Genomic DNA, 26198 nt, shown 5'->3' with positions numbered 1-26198 from the left:
CCCTCCTCCACCAAACTTTACAGTTGGCACAATGCAGTCAGGCGGGTAATGTTCTCCTGGCATTCGCCAAACCCAGACTCTTCAGAGTCCAGTGGCGGCGTGCTTTACATCACTCCATCCGACGCTTGGCATTGTTCATGGTGATGTGAGGTTTGCTTGCTGCTGCTTGTCCATGGAAACCCATGCCATGACTCTCCCGGCGCACAGTTTTTGTGCTGATATCAATTGCCAGAGCAGGTTTGGAGCTCTGTAGTTATTGAGTCAGCAGAGAGTTGTCGATTTTTTTTTTTAACTATGCGCTCAGCACTCAACAACCCCGCTCTGTAATTTTACGTGGTCTGACACTTTTTGGCTAAGTTGCCATGGTTCCTAAATGCTTCCACTTTGCAATAATACCACTCATTAGATCGTGGAATATCTAGGAGGGAAGAAATTTCACGAACTGACTTGTTGCTTCCTATTACAGTACCATGGTGGCATGCTTTTACAGTACCACACTCTAATTCAGTGAGCTCTTTAGAACGACCCATTCTTTCATAAATGTTTGTAAAGGTAGACTGCATGGCTAGGTGCTGGATTTTATACACCTGTGGCAATGGGACTGAATGAAACACCCAAATAATTAAGAGGCGTATCCCAATACATTTAATACTTATCCATATAGTGTATACACCGCGTTCCAAATTATTATGCAAATGTTATTTTTCGCTGATTTTCCTAAATAGTCGATGCAAATGACAGTCAGTATAATCTTCAAGCCATCAACTGTTGGAGTATAATGCTAATTTTATTGAACAAATCTCCTAATGATAACAGATTTTTTTTTTAGAAGTAAAAAAAACTCAAAATGCACTGTTTCAAATTATTATGCACAACAGAGATCAAAACATTTTAAAGGTTGTAAAGAGAACTAAAATGGTCATTTGTTGAATTTGCAGCATCAGGAGGTCATATTTACAGAAATCAAAAGCTCTTTCAATCAAAAAAAACTTAGCAGGCCAAGTTACATGTTAACATAGGACCCCTTCTTTGATATCCCCTTCACAATTCTTGCATCCATTGAATTTGTGAGTATTTGGACAGTTTCTGCTTGAATATCTTTGCAGGATGTCAGAATAGCCTCCCAGAGCTTCTGTTTTGATGTGAACGGTCTCCCACCCTCATAGATATTTTGCTTGAGGATGCTCCAAAGGTTCTCAATAGGGTTGAGGTCAGGGGAACATGGGGGCCACACCATGAGTTTCTCTCCTTTTATGCCCATAGCAGCCAATGACACAGAGAGGTATTCTTTGCATCATGAGATGGTGCATTGTCAAGCATAAAGATAATTTTGCAACGGAAGGCACGGTTTTTCTTTTTGTACCACGGAAGAAAGTGGTCAGTCATAAACTTTACATACTTTGCAGAGGTCATTTTCACACCGTCAGGGACCCTAAAGGGGCCTACCAGCTCTCTCCCCATGATTCCAGCCCAAAACATGACTCCGCCACCTCCTTGCTGACGTCGCAGCCTTGTTGGGACATGGTGGCCATTCACCAACCATCCACTACTCCATCGATCTGGACCATCCAGGGTTGCATGGCACTCATCAGTAAACAACACGGTTTGAAAATTAGTCTTCATGTATTTCTGAGCCCACTGCAACCGTTTCTGCTTGTGAGCATTGTTTAGGGGTGGCCGAATAATAGCTTTGTGCACACTTGCAAACCTCTGGAGGATCCTACACCTTGAGGTTCGCTGGACTCCAGAGGCAATGGCATTTTAGCAGCTGCTTTCCTAATCCTATTAATTTGTCTGGCAGAAACCTTCCCCATTATGCCTTTATCTGAACGAACCCGTCTGTGCTCTGAATCAGCCACAAATCTTTTCACAGTACGATGATCAAGCTTAAGTTTTCTTGAAATATCCAATGTTTTCATACCTTGTCCAAGGTATTGCACTATTTCACGCTTTTCGGCAGCAGAGCGATCCTTTTTTCTTTCCCATATTGCTTGAAACCTGTGGCCTGCTTAATAATGTGGAACGTCCTTCTTAAGTAGTTTTCCTTTGATTGGGCACACCTGGCAAACTAATTATCACAGGTGTCTGAGATTGATTACAATGATCCAAAGAGCCCTAAGACACAATACCATCCATGAGTTTAATTGAAAAACTAATAATTAAATGTTTAGGACACTTAAATCCAATGTGCATAATAATTTGGAACACGGTGTAGAGGCGCTGAGGCAGCATGGAGGAGATAATATAAAAGTAAGTAGCATGATAACTGTATCTGTAGCAGTGTAGCTGTGGATCCAGCGCTAGGGTGAGGTATAACACTTACTAGAAAGCTGATGCAGCATCTCTGTATGTCTCTCTCTCTCTCGCCCTGCTCCTGCTCAATCTTCCCCTCTAATGCTACGTTTGCACCTTTTTACTCCTCGTGCCACTTTTAAAAAGTGGATAGGGTTAGGCAAAGGGTGTAGAGCCACAAGTAGTCCCACAGTCCACACTTACATAAATTTATGGCATATATTATAGTAAGTTATAGCGCAATTCTACATCTACTCATAGCAGGCGTATATATTTTTTCTCACCAGGAGGCAACCACCTTACAAAAATTGATTGGTACAGGCGACTAGCCTCCTAAATTCCATCTAAAAAGTGATTGACTGCGTTAGGCTGGGTTCACACGTCGCGGCAAAATGTATTTTTTCACGTGACTGTGGTTAAGCCTAAGTGTTTTGTCGCAAAAAATGTTTAGTTTTTTTTCGTGATTTCCCCAAGTAGAGCAGTAAATTCTGTGGATTTGAACCAAATCTTTCCCAGATTACTACAAATGGTTAGAAAGTAAATAGGACTGTATATTTCCTGTCAGTTATTTTCTAATATGCAGAGAAATCTGTATTTCTAGTCAAACCGTAGTCTTATATTTGCAGAGAGATTTTCCTGTGTAACTATGACTATGGAACTTCTCTTCTGACTAATGAATGTTATATTACAGACAATATTCAGGTTTATCTGTGTTATCATATATACTGTGTAACTATAGGAACTTTCAGTCATATGCCAGTGTTGACTGTTATTGCTGTATACCGGTGTCTAGATTATTACACAGACCAGACTTCTGTGGTAAATCATGACCTGCATGTTGGTGTTTATCACTCAGAACAAAGATTAGGGCCTGCCTCACATGGCCGTGTTTGGTCCGTGAGATATACGGACCATATGTCGGACGTATTTCCTGGACCGAATGCAGTTGAGGGAGCCGGGCTCATGGTATCAGAACTATTATGCTAGGAGCCTGGCTCCATGAACTGTGTTCGGTCTGGGAAATACGGCCGACATACAGTCTGTATCTCACGGACCGAATGCGGTCGTATGAAGCAGGCTTTACTTGTTTACTCAAAACAATTTCCTTTCTCCAACTCATATAGGTAAACTGCAGCTGGCAGAACCTGCAGCACGCAAGGTGCCTGGAAAGGACCTTGCTATATGTGAACTCTCAGGCTCAGAAAAGTGGAGAGGGAAGCAATAAGCTGGGTCAGTTTCTATGGGCATATCCCCACAAAAAGTGATTTCCCTGCTGGTTTATGCATGAAGGAAGAGGAGGTATATACCTTTTTTCTTCATCTTCTTCGGAAAATAAATAAATTATTGCAAGAAAAGATGCAGGGCACCTGGAAAGGGCCATGCTATGTATGTAAATCCCTCTCAAGCTCTGAATATGAGGAGAGTGGATTACTGGAAGTATGTTACACAATGGACACTGTCATAAGAGTCTTATTTCCCACACGAACAACGCAAACAGCGTGTTTAGCTGTATGGTCAGCCCTCAGAAAAGGATTATTATTGTAGTGCTTATTGTGACTAATAATATGGGACTTTAGCTAGTGACAGACCCTGCACCTCTGATGTAGCTAGTGAGGCAGACGCTACACCACTGATATGTAACTGCAGCTGGTGAGACAGACCCTGCACCTCTGATATGTAACTGCAGTGGGTGAGACAGACCCTGCACCTCTTATTTGTGACTGCAGCTGGTGAGACAGACCTTGCACCTCTGATATGTGACTGCAACTGGTGAGACAGACAATGCACCACTGATATGTAACTGCAGCTGGTGAGACAGACCCTGCACCACTGGTATGTGACTGCAGCTTATGAAACAGACCCTGCACCTCTGATATGTGACTGCAGCTTGTGAGACAGACCCTGCATCTCTGATATGTGACTGCAGCTGGTGAGACAGACCCTGCATCTCTGATATGTGACTGCAGCTGGTGAGACAGACCTTTTACATGTTTCATGTCTGTATTGGGAAGACCAGAAGATTTCAAGGAAAATGGCCTGAATACATTTGAACTTGAAAGATAACTTTACAATAAGGCCCCATGCACACGAACGTGCAATTCCCCCGAAAATCCATGGGAGAATTGTGGCCCCATTAATTTCTATGGGCCCATGAACACGACCGTGGTTTCCACGGTCCGTGCATGGCCCAGGAGCCTGGACTGCAGAAAGAACGGACATGTCTTATTACTGCCGTGTTCTGCGGTCCAGGCTCGTAGAAAATAATGGAAGCGGCCATGTGCACGGCCCGCGATTTACGGGTGGCTCGCGGGTGACACTCCGCGGCCGGCCGACTTGAAAATCATGGCCATGCACATGGCTACGGTCGTGTGCATGAGGCCTTAGGCAATCCTGTAAACAGAGCATTTGCTCCACTATTACTCCTTTGGGAAAAACCCTGCCACACAGAACACCAGTAGGGGACAGTGAAGAAAAAAATTACAAAGGTCCAGGGTGGCTTAGCATACAATTCTGTTACAGGTGCAAGGGACAGTCCTCATATGTAAGAGTCTTTACTAAATGCTTGTTAGGTCCCCATGTTCATGCTAATTGCACATCATATGGAGCCAGACCTTGGTCCGTTGTTACATAGTTACATAGTTACATAGTTAGTACAGCTGAAAAAAGACACATGTCCATCAAGTTCAACCAAGGGAAGGGAAAAGGGAAGGAAAAATTTCTACACATAGGAGCTAATATTTTTTTGTTCTAGGAAATTATCTAACCCTTTTTTAAAGCCATCTACTGTCCCTGCTGTGACCAGCTCCTGCGGTAGACTATTCCATAAATTCACCGTTCTTACTGTAAAGAAGCCTTGTCGCCTCTGCAGCTTGAACCTTTTTTTCTCCAGACGGAGGGAGTGCCCCCTTGTTTTTTGAGGGGGTTTTACAAGGAACAGGATTTCACCATATTTTTTGTATGTGCCATTAATATATTTATATAAGTTAATCATGTCCCCCCTTAGTCGTCTTTTTTCAAGGCTAAATAGGTTTAATTCTTTCAATCTTTCCTCATAACTTAAATTCTCCATGCCCCTTATTAGCTTCGTTGCTCTTCTTTGTATTTTTTCTAACTCCAGGGCATCCTTTCTATGAACTGGAGCCCAGAACTGAACTGCATATTCTAGATGAGGCCTCACTAATGCTTTGTAAAGTGGTAATATTACATCCCTGTCCCGCGAGTCCATGCCTCTTTTAATACACGACAATATCCTGCTGGCCTTTGAAGCAGCTGATTGACACTGCATGCTGTTATTGAGTTTATGATTTACAAGTACACCCAGATCCTTCTCAACAAGTGAATCCGCCAGTGTAGCTCCCCCTAGGACATATGATGCATGCAGGTTGTTGGTACCCAGATGCATAACTTTACATTTATCTACATTAAACTTCATCTGCCAAGTGGACGCCCAAACACTTAGTTTGTTTAAATCTGCCTGTAATTCATGAACATCTTCCATAGTCTGAACTATATTACATAGCTTGGTGTCATCTGCAAAAATAGAAATCGTGCTATTAATCCCATCCTCTATATCATTAATAAATAAGTTGAATAATAGTGGTCCCAGCACTGAACCCTGGGGTACACCACTTATAACCGGGGACCATTCAGAGAAGGAATCATTGACCACAACTCTCTGGATACGGTCCTTGAGCCAATTCTCAATCCAATTACAAACTATATTTTCTAAACCTATAGTCCTTAATTTACCCATTAGGCGTCTATGGGGGACAGTGTCAAATGCCTTTGCAAAGTCCAAAAACACTAAATCCACAGCGGCCCCTCTGTCTAGACTTCTGCTCACCTCTTCATAAAAACAAATTAGGTTGGTTTGACAACTTCTGTCCTTAGTAAAACCGTGCTGGCTGTCACTTATAATGCTATTTATTGTCACATAATCCTGTATATAGTCCCTCAATAGCCCCTCAAACATTTTCCCCACGATGGATGTTAAGCTTACTGGTCTATAATTACCCGGGGAAGACCTAGAGCCCTTTTTGAAAATAGGCACCACATTTGCCCTGCGCCAGTCACTAGAGATTCTCTGAATATTATGAAAAGGGGGACAGAAATAACTGAACTAAGCTCTTTAAGAATTCTAGGGTGTAACCCATCTGGTCCCGGGGCCTTGTGCACATTTATTTTATTTAATTTAGCTTGGACCATCTCTACATTCATCCAATTCAGTATATCAACTGATATATTAACAGCACTGGCACCGGCTACATCAGCTGCTCCTTCTTCGGTTGTATATACAGAGCTAAAGAACCCATTTAGTAACTCTGCCTTCTCTTGATCCCCTGTGACCAACTCCCCATTACCATTATCTAGGGGTCCTACATGTTCAGACCTGGGCTTTTTTGCATTTATATGCTTGAAGAATTTTTTGGGATTTGTTTTACTATCCTTGGCCACCTGCCTTTCATTTTGTATTTTTGCTAATTTTATTACATTTTTACAGATTTTATTAAGCTCTTTATATTTTACAAAGGCTACAGCTGTACCCTCAGATTTGTATTTTTTAAATGCCCTTTTTTTTGTCATGTATTGCCCCTTTCACAGAAGGTGTAAGCCATGTGGGGTTTAATTTGAGTCGTTTATACTTGTTACCTATAGGAATAAATTTTGCACTATAATAACTCAAAGTAGATTTGAAAATCTCCCATTTATCATTTGTTCCATTATTTGACATTAGTTCTTCCCAGTCCATATCCTGAATTGCAGCCCTCATCCTGGGGAAATTGGCTTTCTTAAAATTAAATGTTTTTGCCCTCCCAGCCTGCGTTTGTTTTTTACAGTATAGGTAAAATGTAACTATATTATGATCACTGTTACCGAGGTTTTCACGAACATTGACATTCCCAACAAGATCTGCATTATTAGAAATGACCAGATCCAACAGAGCTTCACCTCTAGTCGGGTCTTCCACAAACTGGCCCATAAAATTTTCCTGCAACAGGTTGAGGAAATGTCTCCCCTTTGCAGTTGAAGCCGAACCATGACACCAATTAATATCCCGGAAATTAAAATCTCCCATTATCACTACAGTACCCGCCTGTGCAGCCCGCTCCATCTGTTTATATAGCTGAAGTTCCATCTCCTCAGTTATATTGGGGGGTCTATAGATTACACCAAAAGTAATTTTTTCAGTGTTTACCTCCCTTTCTAGTTCCACCCACAAGGTTTCAACCTCCTCACAGTATTCACCCACTATTGTCTCTTTCACACTCGTCTTCATATCATTTCTCACATACAGACATACACCACCACCTTTCCTATTTGTCCTGTCTTTCCGAAAAAGTGTAAAACCCTGTAGATTTACAGCCCAGTCATGTGAAGAGTCCAGCCATGTTTCAGCAACACCAACTATATCTATATTTTCTTCCAGTATCAAGGCCTCCAGCTCCCCCATTTTGCTTGCTAGACTTCTGGCATTTGTGAACATACACTTTAACTTGCCTGTCAGTTTTTCACTTTTATTATCAGAAATGTGATTTGACATTAATCGGGCCTTTTTATTTACACTGATGTTTTGTATCGAAAGGATCTCCTTATCTTGTTGTCTAGTCCTCTCCCCACATTCTGTTTCTCCCCCCACCAATATAGTCTGACCCCTCTCTAACCTGGCTACCCCTTTTTTTTCTACATTGACCTCCCTCCTCAGCCCTAGTTTAAATACTCCGCCACCCCAGCTAGAATTCTCTCCCCCAGCACAGCGGACCCCCTTCCATTTAGGTGCAAATCATCTGCAGAATACAGTTTGTACCCCAATGAAAAGTCAGCCCAGTGCTCTAGGAACCCAAATCCTTCTCCTCTACACCAAGACTTCAGCCATGCATTTAACTCCCTGAGCTCCCGCTGTCTTTCCTGTGATGCGCATGGAACAGGCAGTATTCCTGAGAATGCTACTTTGGAGGTCCTTCCCTTCAGCTTGTAGCCTAGTTCTTTAAAATTATTCTTAAGGCTCCTCCACCTACCATTTATTCTGTCGTTGGTACCGACATGGACCACGACAGCTGGATCATCACCAGCCCCCCCCAGCAATTTGTCCACCCGTTCCACCACATGCCGAACCATGGCACCAGGGAGACAGCAAACCATTCGGTTGAGGTGGTCTTGGCGACAAATTATTCTATCCGTCTTCCTGATTATAGAATCCCCTACGACTATCAATTGTCTTGGCTTACCTGCATTACCATCCCGCCGACTACTAGCTGGGCTGTTCTCCCGGCTGTTCGGGAGATCAGTATCCACTAGGGCTGCCATTTCTGAGACTGACACCCTCGCATCATCACCCAACTTGGCAATTTTGCCTGGAATGTCAGAAACCGGATCGGCCTTCCTTGTCTTTGACCCCTTTCTACTGCCCCTAACTACATTAACCCAGCTACTTACCTGATCCTGCTCACCCATGTCTTCACCCTCCAGTTGTAACCCACTAACTGCATGCTCTGTGAGCAGCAAGCTCCGCTCAAAATTGTCTATCCTCCTCAGTGTTGCATTCTGCTCCTCCAGATCTCTAATACGAGCTTCCAGGTGAACAACATGCTCACATCTGCCACAGAGATATTCACCCTGGAACTCCGGCTCCAGTCGTGCATACATATGGCAAACTGTGCACTGAAGAAAACCTCCAATCTTGCTATCCATTATCCAAGTTACCAAAAAAACAGCGAACAGGTGTTAATCAAAAAGATAAAGAAGTAGAAGAGCACTTACTGGGACTTTAACTCCTCTTTTGAACTCCGGTTTTTGGAACTCCACTTGATATACAAACCACAGAGCAGGCTCTACAGAGTAGTGAGGCCTGATTTATAGCACCTGGTAGCAGCTAACCCCTCCCCCTTACTCAGCTATTCAGCAGGAAGGAAGCTGCAAGGGAAAAATGGTTTAAAATCATGTCACTTTTGCAAACTTTGTAGCAAGCAAGCAATCAATACATATATCACATACAATGGCCCCCCACTTTATCACACACAACACAGTAAATCAATCCGGTTTTTGGAACTCCACTTGATATACAAACCACTTGTTATTCAAGCCACAGTGATTTCTAGTGATTTTCTGTACAATTGCTGTAATAGTTGTTGAAGCATCCTACATCTGTAATTTTTTTGTTTCAAAATGCAAAGAGCTTAGAGCGGACCAGTCCCAAGGCTCTAAAATCTCACACTGAAACTGTTCTGTTCTCACTTGTGAGAAATTGAGGCTGGGTTCACACGACCTATTTTCAGACGTAAACGAGGCGTATTCTGCCTCGTTTTACGTCTGAAAATAGGGCTGCAATACGTCGGCAAACATCTGCCCATTCATTTGAATGGGTTTGCCGACGTATTGTGCAGACGACCTGTAATTTACGCGTCGTCGTTTGACAGCTGTCAAACGACGACGCGTAAATTGACTGCCTCGGCAAAGAAGTGCAGGGCACTTCTTTGCAACGTAATTTGAGCTGTTCTTCATTGAACTCAATGAAGCACAGCTCAAGATATACGAGCGTCACAGACGCCTCGTATATTACGAGGAGGAGCATTTACGGCTGAAACGAGGCAGCTGTTTTCTTCTGAAAACAGGCTGTCATTTCAGCCGTAAATCACAGCTAGCGTGTGAACATACCCTTAGGCTGGGTTCACACGACCTATTTTCAGGTTTAAACGAGGCGTATTATGACTCGATTTACGCCTGAAAATACGGCTCCGATACGTCAGCAAACCTCTGCCCATTCATTTGAATGGGTTTGCCGACGTACTGTGCCGACGACCTGTAATTTACGCGTCGTCGTTTGACAGCTGTCAAAAGATGACGCGTAAAATTACAGCCTCGTCAAAAGAAGTGCAGGACACTTCTTGGGACGTTTTTGGCGCTGTTTTCTCATAGACTCTATTGAAAACAGCTCCAAAAACGGCCGAAAAAACGCCGCGAAAAACGTGAGTTGCTCAAAAAACGTCTGAAAATCAGGTGCTGTTTTCCCTTGAAAACAGCTCCGTATTTTCAGACGTTTTTGGCTCAGCGTGTGAACATACCCTTACTATGCAAAATGCACCAGAATCATATCACAAACTGAACCAAAAAAATGGAGCACATGGCATGTGCCAAATTCTCTTCTACCTTGACCATTTTGAAAAGTATCAAATAAAAAGACTCGGCAAAGAGGAGTCCTCTAATACACTGCAGATATATATATATATATATATACATACATACATAATTGCTGCAGATTACTTGTATAGATGTACGTCAGCCATGAGGTGACGCAAAGAAGAAACTTGTCTAACAGGCCTAGCAGGCTGTGCCAAAATTATTATATTATGTGCAGGATTCTAGTAAATTTTCCAAAATATGCACCATTTTGGACACTAATTTTAAATTTCCCCCAATGAGTAGAGGTATATTTTAAAGGAGATCCTGCAAATGCCTGCCAGAAAAAAATGATGGCTGTTTATACGGCACTAGATATGTAGCAAATTCTTCTTAGATGGTACAATATCTTAGTGGTTAGTATTACTCCCTTGCCTGTGTAAGCACCTTCTCCTTCCCAATGTTGCTAAGCACTTGAGAAATTATATTTTGACTGGTCCCTCACATGATAACTTGGACTAATGATCCCTTATCGCATTTAATGCTTAAGACACAAATCAGAACCTTATTAACTTAATCAGGCTCCTGTTTGACCTATGAATTCCCTCTATACTCTATGTGCCTTGGATCAGGGCACCTAAGTATTATTAATGCAAGATGCATCTTGCTTTGGGTTTGTATCCATTGTCCAATTTAGGAAAAAATTTAGACTTTTATATTTCGCTTTTTACTCAGGGACTTATAATAAATAATGGGACATCAGCCTTTTTATCCACAGTACTGGATTTTATTAGGTCCTCCACTAATACGTTCTTAAGAAAATGTATGACAAGACACAGTTGATTTCATACCCTAATGGAAAGTGGTTGGCTTTTCTTGGTTACTTTACTCAGTTACATATGGAACGCTCTATACAAGTTATTTTTGTATTGAGTCTGCAATTTATCCTTTTAGGTCTTATGCACACGCAGGGCCGATTCTAGCTTTTCTGCTGTCTGAGGGGAAAATTGAAATGGCGCACCCCAGATCTTGATCGACATCTCATGGCTGTTCAACATCACAAGCAGCCTCACAAAAAAAAATAAAAATTATACCACCCATTATCTCGCTGCAGATCACACATTAACTACAGTACTGATAAGAGGCTGAATAAACATTTACGTTAAGTGACTCACAGGTGACGTCTCCATCTGGTCCAGACTGCTATGATGACTTCTCTCGGCCACAGCCCATTTCTGCAGTTTTCCGCTCAGGTCTCTTCAGCTTCTCCCTTTTCAAAGATTTCTGCACCTATAAACGAAGATAAAATTCTCATGGTGCCACACACAACGCCCCGAAATATAATAGCGAAATATACTGCACCTCTAAATATAATAGTACCTTACACTATGTCCCTGTTTATAATGCACCATACACTTTTTGTCATACATACACACACACACACACACACACACACACACACACACGCCCCCTGTATATAGAGCCCCCTGTAGACAGTGCCCCACATACATAAGGCCCCCATAGAGCCTCCTGTAGATACTGCCCCCAATAGAGCCTCTGTAGATAGTGTCCCCCATAGATAGTGCCTTACATAGATCCTGTAGATAGTAGCCCCTGTAGCTAGTGCCCCACATACATCCCCTGTAGATAGTGGCCCACATATAACCCCCTGTAGATAGTGCCCCACATATGGCCACCCCTGTAGATTGTGCTCCACATATAGCCCCCTGTAGATAGTGCTCCACCTATAGCCCCCACATACAGCCCCCTGTAGAAAATGCTCCACATATAGCCCGCACATACAACCCCCCTGTAGGTAGTGCTCCACATATAAGCCCCGGCCCCACGTACAGCCTCCCTGTAGATAATGCTCCACATATAGCCCCCCACATACAGCCCGTCCTGTAGGTAGTTCTCCACATACAGCCCCATGTACATAGTGCTCCCCATATAGCCTCTCACACTATCAACAGAAAAAAAAACAACTTACATACTCACCTAAACGCGTTACCATGCCGTCCTCTTGCGGCCTGCTCTCTTCTGAGCAGGTCTGCTGGGGCTGAACGAAGGCACTGTGTGGCAAGTCATTCTGCCCGGCCAATCAGCACCCTTCAATGTTGCGTCGCAGAGAGGCGTTGATTGGCAGGCTGCCTTGCTTTGTCATACAATGATGCAACGGCATGATGACGTCATCACGCTGCTTGCGTCGTTAAAAGACGCTTAGTGGCAGCGCAAGTCATTCTGCCCAGCTGCTGCCGCCGAAGAGGAGGGTAAGTTTAATACCACGGTCTGCTGAAGCTGATAGGTTGGGGTCCGACTCCTGGAGCCCCCATTAATCAGCTGTATTGAAGGGGCCGCAGCGCTTCATTTCGGTAATGTTCACACTGAATTGCCGACGCGGACATGTCGGCGATTCACAGTGTGAGCAAGTAAGGGAAATGAAGGGGAAGCAGCTCTTGTACGAGTGCTGCACCCCCTTCGAAACAGCTGATTGGCGTGGGTCCCAGGATTTGGATCAGCTATTGATGGCCTATCCTGAGGATAGGCCATTAATGTTTAGGGACTGGACAGCCCCTTTATGGTTCAATGTTTTTATTCATTTCAAACATAAAGAACAAGACCAATGTGTACATATCCCAGTATATGCAGAAATAAAAGTAACATTATAATCCTACAAGCTTGGTTAATGAAAGATGATTACATGGACTGTAGAAATTGGTCGGACTAACAAAGAAATCTAGGTGTATCCATCCAAAACATAATGTGTACAACACAGCATATCCACAGTTCGGTATATATTACAAGATATTGCATGTACTAATCTTATGATTATAACAGTTGCAGTAAGAAAAAGAAAAATGTGGTGAAAGGTACAGGGGTAATAATGGGGGGTTAGTTTTAGCCTCTGCACCTCTCTCCGCCAATCAGCCATTACTAAGGCGGTAGTAATAAAGTTTACAAAATTCCAGGACATAGAAAAAAAATATTTTATTGAAATAAAAAAAAAACACACAACCCTCATTAACAATTTTATTGTGAATAAAAAAAAAATGCCGTCATCGAAGTAGTCCTCGAATCTGAAGTAGTCCAGCAACCGAACCTGTAAAAAACACACACACACACACATATATATATATATATATATATATATATATATATATATATATATATAGATAGTATACATATGTAATGTATGTAGTATACAAACGTTTTGTCGGTGCTTCACCTCTGAGAATTGTAAGGAAGGAAACTCTTATTCTTGCAACTTGGTACACAAGAAAAACAAGATACACATTTTTGTCCTGCCCTAAACCACCACATATATTAGGATCTTATAAAGGATTTACATCAGATTCCTTACCAAGATTTAGTAAAACATCTCCTGTAATCTTCATGCTTTCTTGCAATTTTACAATAATTTGTAGATTCTATTTGGGATCGTGGTTCCCTAATTTTTATTTACCTCTTATGGGTGTCTTATCTCTACCTATCTCTCGTTTATACCCTTCTTCCTATAAGAATTTTCCTCTATATTTGCTCAAGTTAGAGAAGTAAGAAGTAGCAGGAACAATTTCATCCTGACATGAAGTATATTTTAAGTATATTTTAAGAAGATAAGATTAGAAGAGTGAAGATAACTGCCTTTTTCTTGTATGCTGACAGCCTATCCAGGTCGACTTGAGCAATGGAGGTTGGTGCAATAAAAGTTGGAAATTGATAAATAGTAGATCAATCCAAACTATTTGGATGATTGAAAAGTCCAATATAGTATGGTCTAGGGACCGAGTGTCAGGTCAGTGACCGGTTCCTGAGTAACAACTTATAAAGTAGTTCTAGAATTGAAGTCTGTACAGGAAAGTAGTTTTATAACCTAATAAATTTTATTATTTTTATTATGTGATGTAACATTATAACTTATTTGTGCTTTCTCTATGTGTGTTGTAGGCTGGCACTAACGGTTACATGGCACCTGAGATCCTGAAGGATGAGAGTTACTCATATCCAGTTGACTGGTTTGCAATGGGCTGCACTATATATGAAATGATTGCAGCCCAGACGCCGTTTAGAGATCCAAAGGATAAAAATAAGGATGAGTTAAAACGCAAGACATTGGAGGAGGAGGTTGTATTCCGCCATCCAAACTTTACTGCCGAGGCAAAGGATATATGTAAACTATTGCTCGCCAAGAAACCTGAAGAACGACTGGGTAGCAGGTGAGGTTCCCTCTACATGACCAGTTTATGAGTTATAATTGAGGACACCATGCTTTTCATATTTGGTTTGTACGGGGTCGTGGTCTGGAGATGAAAACCACATTCTGACAAGACGACTAAAGAACCAGGTAGCCACCTAGAAAGTTACTACCTTACTTTGGGTTGTTTTTGCTAAGATATGGTATGTCTGATCAGAGGGGTCCTACCCCTTTAATGACACTCTTTTGGCCTCCATCAGGTGAGTAGGGTTATAACTTTGGCGTATGGATCGGGATCTTTTCTGGCGCATACGCCACACGGACACTGCAAACGCAGTTCTGACTTAGATTCAATGATACTTATTAGATCACGTGTGTAAGGAAATCCTCAAAACATGACCTGAATTGTCACATCAGAAATACATCTTAAAATTGCTTCCAAATGGTACCAAGAAAGACTATTCGGGTGTATTCACATGCGATCGATTTGTTGCAGACATTTCTGTGACTGTCTCATTCACCTGACTGCGATCGGCAGATATCCATGCACATGCTGCAGAAACAACCTCATTCAGATGTATGGAACTGATTTTCAGTAGCAGATATTTCTGCAAAGAATCGGCCGCATGTGAATATACCCTTAATTCACAGCCTTGACTTGCTCTCTTCCATTAAAAAAATGAATCATACAAGTGGAGATGAATGGGAATTAACATATTAACTATTTTAATTGTTGAACATTATTGCAGTGTCTGCAATATTAAAAGCTATGTAAACCTTTTTTTATTTTTTTAATAAAACAATGTATTATGATGTTTATTTTGACTTTTTAATTGTTTTCTGTTTAAAAAATGTTTACATTTTGAGATACAGCTTCTATGTGTCCCGGATACATAAAAGCTGTCTCGTGCGCTGAAACACGAATCTGTCAGGTCAGCAGGACTGACGGCTTCGGTGATAACTGCTCCACCTGTTATCGATGGCATCTAAGTTCATAACTAAGATGTAATCGATAAGAGGTGGATCCTGTGTGTCTCAGTCCCGCTGACCTGAAATACCTGAAGCTGTATCTCAAAAAGTAATTGGTGTAGCCAATTTAAAAGAAAAAAAAAAGTCTAAACATATATACACGCACACACACACACACACACACACACACACACACCTGTTTGGTATAATTGGTTAATCACACACCTGACTAAAATCCATGACTTTGTCCAAGTGTTCCTAGAAGAATTGATGCTGTTTTGAATGCAAAGGGTGATCACACCAAATATTGATTTGATTTAGATTTCTCTTCTGGTCATTCACTTTGTATTTTGTTATATGATAAAGCAAAACTATTAACGTTTTCATTTTTGGACAGCACAATCTTTAAAATCGGACAGTACAATCCAAGATAAGTGGCGCTTGATGTGTTTGCTAGACAATTATGTACTTCTCTCCTGAAAAATGACATATTGGGGAAGATCGCTGCAGTCAAAAACGTATCTTTTGTCAATGGACTCTATAGTCTGTAAACCAAATATATACTCTTCCCCAGTAGAGGGTGCTGCTGGTATCCGACAATACCGGTCATCATATTACTTTTACTGTGAACTCAAACACACAACTAAAATGCATTGAATTTACAATCTTTTGCCTGTTTGTGTCTTGTATAGTGAGAAAAATAGATTTTTTTAAAATACATTTTAATTTTACTCATGCTTCAGGATGGACCACATTTTGTAGGAAGGAGGATTTGCCATTTAAACATCTCTCAAACTCCTCATAGCTATAGCTTATTTAGTAATACATGATAGGGTTAGGATTAGAATAACCATATTTATTTAGACAAAAATGGCTCACAATGTTTTTGTTGTGGGCTGCAAAATGTTTACGTGCAAGATTTTGGTGTAAATTTAAAACGCAACGAAACAATGGTGGAATAGCGGTTTTTTTTTGTTTTTTTTAGGTTTTCCTCCCAAACAAAAGTTAATCAATATATTATATGTACCCAAGAATTATGCCATTGGAAAATACTCGTTCTACAAAAAACACCCTCATATGGCTATGTCAACGGAAAAATAAAAAAGTTATGACTCTTGGAATACGACAGTGAAAAAAAATAAAGAATGCCTGGTCACAAAGCTGGTTAAAGGGGTTAATGTACTCCACAAAATTTATTACAAACCCCAGAAAACAAACTTTATGCCCGGAGTAAGCAATATATGGAATTATTTTGCTTCTAAATGCTCTTTAGAGTCCACAAATTTTTTTGGAATGCCTTTTATAGGGAACCCCACCTTTTTGGACCCAGCGTCCTAAAGTTCCATTTTCCATATGGTGCAGAAGGAAATATATTCTTTGCAGGGTTTGCACAGCTGGCGATATCTCCGGTTGCAAGGTTTAAAGTTTTCTCTCTAAAATAATCTCCTCGTCTTCCAGAACCTTCTTCATTTGAATGGCTTTGTAAACCAGGCCCTACCCAGAAAGGTTTTATTTTTTCTAATCTACACAAAAACCTTCTTTTTGTGATTGTAATTTTCCCAAACATCCTTATATGCGGAGAATAAAAATTTCAAACCACCCTGGACTCAGATCATAACTTTTTTTATTTTTCAATTTTTCCGGTGATAAAGCCATATGAGGGCTTTTTTTTTGGTTGGAAAAGTTGTAAATGTTAACAGCACCATTTATTGTACCATATAATGTTCTGGAAAACTGCAAAAAAATTATTGGGTGGGTTTTGTTTTTACGGCGTTCAGCATGCGATAAAAACGACATGTTAACTTTCAATACGATTATGGCAATACCAAATTTATATAGTTTTTTTTTTATGTTTTACTACTACTACAAGGAAAAAACTGGTTGTTAAAAATAAAATTCGTTTTGTGCTGCCACATTTATTTAACTGTATTTACCTTTTTTTTTTTATTAGTGGGACTTGAACCAGCGTTTATTGGTTCGCTTGCATGATATCGTTATACTGACAGTCCTCTATGAAGCCTTGCCAGAGGCAGGGCTTCAAAGTGGTATAAAGACGGCAGACCTGGGGGCCTTCATTAGGCCGCCTGGCTGCTATGTCAACCATCGGCACCCCGCGATCATGTCGCGGGGAGGGGGGGCGATGGCACATCCGAGGAGCTTTTGAGCTGCAGCATTTAAGGGGCTAAACGAGCGGGATCCCGCTCGTTACACTGAAGTGTCGACTGTAACATACAGGCGACACGTTTGTTTTATGGAGTGGGCTCAACCGTTAGCCCGCTCCATGCTCCCTCAATATATATATACGGTGGATGTCAGGAAGGGGGCAAATGGATAAAAGTGTCCACCAGTGACCTCTACTTTATGCTGGAGGAACTGTGGTCAGATTATAGTTTTTGGTTTTCACAAAAGCTCAACTTTTCTGGAAAAAGCTAAATGAACTCGTATCTTATAATTATGGCCTAATATTTCTCCTGTGGATCCTATTGTGTTCATTCTGTACTTGCCAAGTAAAGTGCCCGGTGACAGTTACAATAAAGTGAGGACGACTTGTTCTTTTTAATGTTGATCAATTTTGCTATCGTACCATCCATGTTTCTTCGACTGACCGGTTGTATAATCTCTTACAGAAAGAATGATGATGATCCAAGAAAACATTCCTTCTTTAAATCTATAAACTTCCAACGGCTGGAAGCCGGAATGGTGGACCCACCATTTGTACCAGACCCATCTGTGGTTTATGCCAAGGACATTGCAGATATAGCTGATTTCTCTGAGGTCAAAGGGATTGAATTTGATGAGAAGGATTCCAAATTCTTCAAGAGGTTTTCTAGTGGCGCAATACCAATCAGCTGGCAGCAGGAGATCATCGACACTGGACTATTTGATGAGCTTAATGACCCAAACAGAGAAAGTTCTGGGAAATACATGAGTAACGGCGAGAGGAAGTCAGGTGTATGTTCTATAATATAGTTGGCAGTCTTTGTAAATTAGCGGCAGAATTGGACATGTTCTCTAAGCAGCTACTTACAACTGAGAATTTTGATGTTTAAACACATTCCATTCAAGTCCTTGAAATCTGACTTTTTACAAAATATGAGCCCACGTGCCACAGTTAGTTTATTTCCAGGATACCAAAATCGACCCTCGTCTTGCAATTGTATGTTTTGGCAATCTTTTACAAAAATCTCTGGGTCTCAGTGTGTTGTTTCATTGTGACTTGTTACACAACATTCCCCACAGTTATTACGTTTGGATTTTTTTTTTTTAATTAAAAGGAATCTTGACACAGGGCAGTTGTGGCGCTTTCATTTTTTTTTGTCAAAGAACATTTCTTATGACCTGCTATTGATTTTGGACCTTATCTTATTACATTAAACCCTTTAGGACGCAGCCTATTTTGGTCTTGTGGGCACAGACAATCTTTTCAAATCTGACGTGTCAATTTATGTGGTAATAACTTGGGAATGCTTTTACCTATCCAAGCGATTCTGAGACTATTTTCTTGTAACATATTGTAATTTATGTTAGTGAAAAAGATTGGTCGACAAATTCAATATTTATTTGTAAAAAGACTCAAAATGTTAGAGAAAATTTGCAAAAATTATCATTTTTCTGAATTTAAATGTATTTACTTGTAAAACAGATAGTAATACCACACAAAATAGTTACTAGTTAACATTTCCCATATGTCTACTTTATGTTTGCATAGTTTTTTTCACGTGCGTTTTTTTTCTAGCACGTTACAAGGCTTCGAACTTTAGCAGAAATTTCTCACCTTTTCAAGAAAATTTCAAAAGCCTATTTTTTCAGGGACCAGTTCAGTTCTGAAGTGGCTTTGAGGGCCCTATATAATGGGAAGTCCCAATAAATCACCCCATTTTGAAAACTGCACCCTCAAAGTACGCAAAACAGAATTCAGAAAGTATTTGAAACCTTTAGGCGTTTCACAGGAATTAAAGCAAAGTAGAGGTGAAATTTACTAATTAAATTTTTTCGGCCGAAATTCATTTTTAATAAATTTTTTCTGTAACACAGAAGGTTTTACCAGAGAAACGCATCTCAATATTTATTGCCCAGATTCTGCAGTTTTAGAAATATCCCACATGTTGCCCTAGTGTGCTAATGGACTGAAGCACAGGCCGCAGAAGCAAAGGAGCACCTAGTGGATTTTGGGGCCTCCTTTTTTTAGGAATATATTTTAGGCACTATGTCAGGTTTGAAGAGGTCTTGTGGTGCCTAAACAGTCGAAATCCCCCAAAAGTGTCCCCATTTTGGAAACTACACCTCTCAAGGAGTTTTTCTAGGTGTATAGTTAGCATTTCGACCCCACAGTTTCTTTTGCAGAATTTAGTGGAATTAGTCGGTGAAGATGAAAATCTACTTTTTTTCCTGCTAAAACATAGAATTTTTTTCATTTTTACAAGGAATAAAGGAGAAAAAGCACCACAACATTTGTAAAGCAATTTCTCCCGATTACAGCAATACCCCATATGTGGTTATAAACTGATGTTTGGACCCACGTCAGGGCTCAGAAGGGAAGGAGTGCCTACTTGGATTTTGGAGCGCAAATTTTGCGGTGCCATGCCTCGTTTACAACGCCCTGGAGGGACCAAAACAGTGGAAACCCCCCAAAAGTGACCCCATTTTGGAAAATACAGCCCTCAAGGAATTTTTCTAGGGGTATAGTTAGCATTTTGACCCCACAGGTTTTTTGTAGAATTTAGTAGAATTAGGCCGTGAAAATTAATATCAACATTTTTGTCCACTAAATGTTTAATTTTTTGATTTTGACAAGGAATAATAGAGAAAAAGCTGCCCAAAATGTGTAAAGCAATTTCTCCCGAATATGGCAATACCCCATATGTGGTCATAAATGTTTTTTTTTATTAGAAATTAATTAACCCTTTTAGGACTGATACTTTTTTCATTTTCGGTATTCACTCCCCGGCTTCCGAGAGCCATAACTTTTTTATTTTGTCGTCAATAGAGTGGTGTGAGGGCTTATTTTTTTGTGAGAGGAGTTGTAGTTTCTATTGACACCATTTAAAATACCATATAATGTACTGGGAAACTGCAAGTAAAATATTTGCGGGCTGAAATTGGAAAAAATGGTGATTCCTCCATTGAATTTTGGGTTTTTACGTCTTTCACCATGCGGTGAAAACAACAACTTTTCTTTATTCTGTGTCTCAATACAATTATGGAGATACCAAATTTATATATTTTTTTTAATATTTGACTACTTTTACAAAGAAAAAGTATTTGCTACAAAAAAAAAAAAAAATGTTTTGTATCACCACATTCTGAGAGCCTTTTATATTTTTTGGTCGATTGTGCGGTGTGAGAGCTTTTTTTGGCAGGACGAGCTGTAGCTAAATTCTTTATTTCTTACGATGTTCACATTGCCCAATAAATTACGGTTTACTTTATTCTGCAAGTCGGTACGATTACAGCGATACAATATGTATATAGTTTTTTAATGTTTTGCAGCGTTTGCACAATAAAATCACTTATTTATAAAATAATTTTTTTGCGTCACCATATTATGAGAGCCATTTATTTTTTGCAGGACAGGTATTTTTATTGGTACTATTTTGGGGTGAATGCAACTTTTTGATCACTTATTCTTTATCTTGGGAGGGGTGGTGATCAAAAAATAGCGATGTTGGCATAGTTTTTAGTTTTCTTCTTTTTTGCGGTGTTCACTGTGCGGGAAAATTAACAATATCGTTTTATAGGTTGGGTTGTTACGAACGTAGCGATATCAAATATGTGTACTTTTTTTTTTTTTTAACATCTGCCTATTACTTTCAATGGGCTTTACGATGTACTGTGCCAACGACCTGTCATTTTACGCGTCGCTGTCAAAAGACGGCGCGTAAAATTACAGCCTCGTCAAAAGAAGTGCAGGACAGTTTTTGGGACGTAATTGGAGCCGTTTTTCATTGACTCCATTGAAGAACAGCTCCAAATTACGTCCGTAAAAGACGCCCCGCAAAACGCGAGTACATGCAATTACGTCTGAAATTCAGGAGTGGTTTTCTCCTGAAAACAGCTCCGTAATTTCAGACGTAATTGCAGTTATCGTGTGCACATACCTTTTATTATAGGAAAAAAAGGCAGTGTTTGTTTTTATAACTTATAACTTTTATTTTTACACTTTTGTAAAACATTTTTATTAACTTTTTTTTTACTTTTACCTGCAGCACTGATCGCTGCTAGAATACACGACACTACCTAGTAGTGTAATGTATTCCAACTGTCAGTGTGACGTCACAGTCACTCTGACAGTAAGCCTATGAGGACCAGCCAGAAGCTAGTTCCTATAGGCTTCCATACATGGCAGACCCGGAGGCCGTTGTCTGGCCCCCAGTTGCCATGACAACCATCGGCAACTCCCACGATTGCATGGGGGCTGCCGATGTCCTACAAACCCCCTAAATACAGCGATCGCAATCGATCGCTGAATTTAAGGGGTTAAATGCCAAAATCAGCGACGATGAGCCGCTGATCGGCAACAGTGGTGTGTCAGCTGTCGGGGACAGCTGACCTCCCGGCTCCCGATGCACACTGTCACTGACAGTGTGTACCTGGAACAACACCGTGACTTCCTGTCACTCTGACAGGAAGCCTATCAGGACCAGCCAGACCGATTTGCCAGCAAGAGTGTCGCCGACCGTGTGCTTCGGGAACGACTCCGTAACTAGCGTTCATGGTCGCGGACCATCGGGATTACTCACCCCCGATGGCCGCAGCCATGTGTCTGTGAGCTCTGGCCCGCATCTCCTCCTCAGGAGACGCCAGCGCTCCCTTCCGCTCCGTTCTGCTGTGTCCCGTAGGGTGCGCGCACGCTCGTGCCCGGCCTTAAAGGGCCAGCGCGCACATGAAAATAATAATCAATTAACCCATGATCACCCTGGACTATAAAAAGGGCTCTGCCCTTTCACTCATTGCCTGAGCGTTGTTGTGTTTAACAGTGTTAGTCTTGCAAATGGTCCCTTAATGTTATCCTGTTCCCAGTGTTCCCGTACCTGCTACCTGTATCCCGTGCTAGCGTTTTTCCTGTGCCTTAGAAAGTTGGAGTCCTCTTGTGCCATTGTCACGCCTGCTGTGTTACACCATGCCTGGTGTCTGCTGCCAAGGTCCCATCTGAGCCTATCCGTTACTACTATCTTAACTGTCAAAGGGACCCTTGTGCTTGGACTATATAGACATTGACTTGGTACACAGTTTGGCCAGCTGCTATCCCGCTATGGCGGTACGGCCCAGTGGGTCCACATACCCACAGATCGTGACAGTGACTATACGTCTTTGTGTGGGAAGTATCCTCCCGCGACGACGTATAGTTACTGAGTGGTGCGGCTAGGGATTAAATATTCTTCTTCTAAAAAATAAATAATACAAGGTTTCAACTAGATTGTTTCCCAGAAAGGAATGGACCGTGTATCCTGGAAGTACGGAAACTTGAATATTTAGAACATTACTTTACTTTAAAAGAACCTGTCACCTCTCCTGACATCTGTTTTAGTAAATACTTGTATTCCCCATAAAGTTACAATTCCGGAACATATTTTCTTAAATCTCTGCTTTGTGCTATTCCTCAGTTATTCCTCCTGGAAATGTATGAATAAATTGACAACTGGGTGGTACCATTCCCCTTGTCAAAGGTGTGTGTCCTAGCACTGTCTTATACTCTTCAATCACTTTGTTGACAAAATAAATGGTAACACTCAGTGGTTAGCATTGAAGCAACACTCTGCAAAATGAATACACTGTGTTATGCCTAATGCAGGGTTTGAGGGGGTAGGGAATGACGCAGAAATTAACTCTTTGGGACTTTTTAAATCCTTGTGTAATGATCCACCCCATTAAGCCCTTCATAAAACAGTGTATCAGTTCTGCTCAGAGTGTTACTTTAATCATAGGATTAGTTAAGTGCGGTAGTGATTCCTAGAAATGTAACAGTCAGCTATGTTACAAATACTGGTTCAGATTAAAAAATGGCGGCCATCCCTCTGAGGTTTTTACATATGTTGCGTAAAGGCAATCTAAGTGCAATGAACATTTTGGTTACCTAAATAAGTTTCCCTCTGTCCCCTATATCATTTGTTAGCAGAAACGCTGCTCTGACAAATCCATTTTTATTACCTGCCGATGACTGACTATGTTACCGTTGATGCCTATACTTTCAATTTGCACGTTGCATAGAATATATGTTAAAACTATGCTCCCACGAATTCATGGAAAAAGTTCTCATGGATCATACACCACTAAATAAAGAATATCATAACACAGGGTCTATTGAGGACAAAGAGGGATGTCGAAGTGAGTGCCACTGATGGCCACCAGTTGCTAAATCAAATGCAGTAATACCAACTCTTCATGTAGACCAGATTTTTTTGTGGTGTATTTCATTTCCATCATATCCTATTTATATTGGCCTTGTTCTCTGACCGTGATAGAAGACCATTTTTCCATGGAATTTTAAGTCTCTGTCTTAGGCTTCGTTCACATCTGCGTTGGGGTCCCGTTCTGACATTCTGTCGGAGCTTTCCGTCAGAACGGGACACTGAACAGACGCAAATTGACACGAACGAAAACCAGAGGTTTCCGTTTCCATCACCACTGATTTCAATGGTGACGGATCTGGTGCCCGTGGTATCCGTTTGTCTCTGTTGTGCACCGGACCCGTCGTTTTGCCGGAAGCAATAGTGTAGTCGACTACGCTAATGCTTCGCTATTGCTTCCGGCAAAATGACGGGTCTGGTGCACAACAGAGACAAACGGAAACCATGGGCACCGGATCCGTCACCATTGAAATCAATGGTGATGGAAACGGAAACCTCTGGTTTCCGTTCGTGTCAGTTTGTCTGTTCAGGGTCCCGTTCTGACGGAAAGCTCTGACGGAACGTCAGAACGGGACTCCAACACAGATGTGAATGAAGCCTTAAAGAGGTTTCACTCTAAATATGCTTAAAAATCTAGCATCTCTGTATTATACGCTATATAGCCAAAAGTATGTGGATACCCCTTCTAAATATTGGTTTCTTCTGTTTACACAGGCATATAACTCCATAAACAAAAAATAGCAATAGACCAAAAAAGAGCTCAATGACTTTCCATGTGGCACTTTCATAAGATGCCACCTTTTTAAGAAGTCAGTTTTTCACAATTCTGCCCTAATAATACTGCCCTCGTCAACTGTAAGTGCTGTTGAGGAGCCTTATAGATTGGGTTTTCATGGCTGAGCAGCATGTGCAAGGACCTTTGGAGAAGTGGAAATGCGTTCTCTGTTTTTAAATATTAGAGCAAGAAATCTGTGAGGTGATTCAGTTAAAAAAAAAAAAAGAATAAATCCCTTAATGAAGCTGCAATATCCTTGTAGACTTCTATGTTGAGAAGGCTGGGTGACAACCAGCTCCTGACGCATACTCCAAATATGTAGGCTAAAACAGTGTCCTTTTGGCAGTCTCCAGTAAAAAAATGGATGCCCTAAACTTTTTTTTTTTCTTACAATTGGACCCTATGAGCAATGTATGCCATTTTATAGAGTAGCATACGTCTGAGCCTCAGGCAAAATTCTCAAACACAGTGTGAATAGAGCCTAAATGACTGTCTAAAACCAGTTGTCACCTTGTAGGCCCCTGACCTAGGGGACATTTGGCTCCTCACTTACACCTTGTGTGACCTGCACCTGATTATGTTGCAAATTAATAGTTGTAGGGATAGAAAAGTTGGAAATATTCAGAAAGTGAAAAATCGGAATATTTTTTTGTTAATATAACTATGTGATTTTGTATATTGTGTCAGAGTTTGCTGATTTTTCTCTCATGCATTAGATTGTAATAAAAATAGGAAGAAATTCCCCTAAAGGTGGAAGGGAAGCGCAAGTAAAATTGAATTCCTTAACTTAGCTAATTTCCACCCATTCTGAATCTCTAAATCTGTTGCAGATTCACTGTGCATTACTGCTGCGAGTTATAGTAAAACACTAGTGTTCTCATAAGAACCTACTGTTTATGGTGAGAACTAGGGGTTCAGGGAAATGTAAGGATATTGCAGCATTTCATGAGATAAATCTTTGTTCTGCAGTCACAAAGTTCCAGAGTAGAGAAGTGGGGGGTCACTCATGTTCGTAAGCTCATTACAATTGGAGCAGTGTTCCTGGGCCCAGGTTGGGTGATCAATGACAAGTGAATCACAGCAGCACTGGTGAAGAACACTCCGTGATTGATGGGACCATCACTAGGCTCATGGCTGTTACAGAATCGTCTAGCACAAAGACACTTCCTGGACTTCTGCAGGGACTGGTGAGGAATAGTAAGAAGAGCCAGGCACCTAATGAAAAGGTTCAGTGTTAGGTTGGGGAACGTCCAGATCCTGTTCTAATGGCAGACCTGAAGAGGACAAATAGAAACTGAGGACAGTCACTTGTTTTAATCGTTTGAAAGAGCTGAATGGCAACACACATCCAGGAGATATCCGAAAGTTATGATTGTGGTCCAAAGTACCAACACTGCTGATCCGAGACAAAACTTCTAGAAATGGACTGCAAATAGCACATGGTGTTTATGGGGATTTTTTAACATAAAAAGCAAAAGAGGCGGGAGGTGTATAAGTAGAGATATTA

General features: G+C 41.0%; 1 protein-coding gene across 1 annotated transcript in view; it reads left to right on the top strand.

Moving 5' to 3' along the window:
- GRK7 (G protein-coupled receptor kinase 7) overlaps positions 1–18806 on the top strand; it is a 33555-nt gene extending 14749 nt beyond the window's left edge. The window contains exons 3-4 of the mRNA XM_075861239.1: positions 14353–14621; positions 18196–18806. Of these exons, the coding sequence (XP_075717354.1) occupies positions 14353–14621; positions 18196–18538 (612 nt within the window). The 3' untranslated portion in view covers positions 18539–18806. The remainder of the gene's footprint in view (positions 1–14352; positions 14622–18195) is intronic.
- Positions 18807–26198: the final 7392 nt, after the last annotated feature.

Source organism: Rhinoderma darwinii, chromosome 4, assembly GCF_050947455.1.
Source record: "Rhinoderma darwinii isolate aRhiDar2 chromosome 4, aRhiDar2.hap1, whole genome shotgun sequence".
Lineage (NCBI taxonomy): Eukaryota > Metazoa > Chordata > Amphibia > Anura > Rhinodermatidae > Rhinoderma > Rhinoderma darwinii.
Note: the sequence above shows the minus strand (reverse complement) of the source record. Positions and strands in the feature narration are given on the sequence as shown.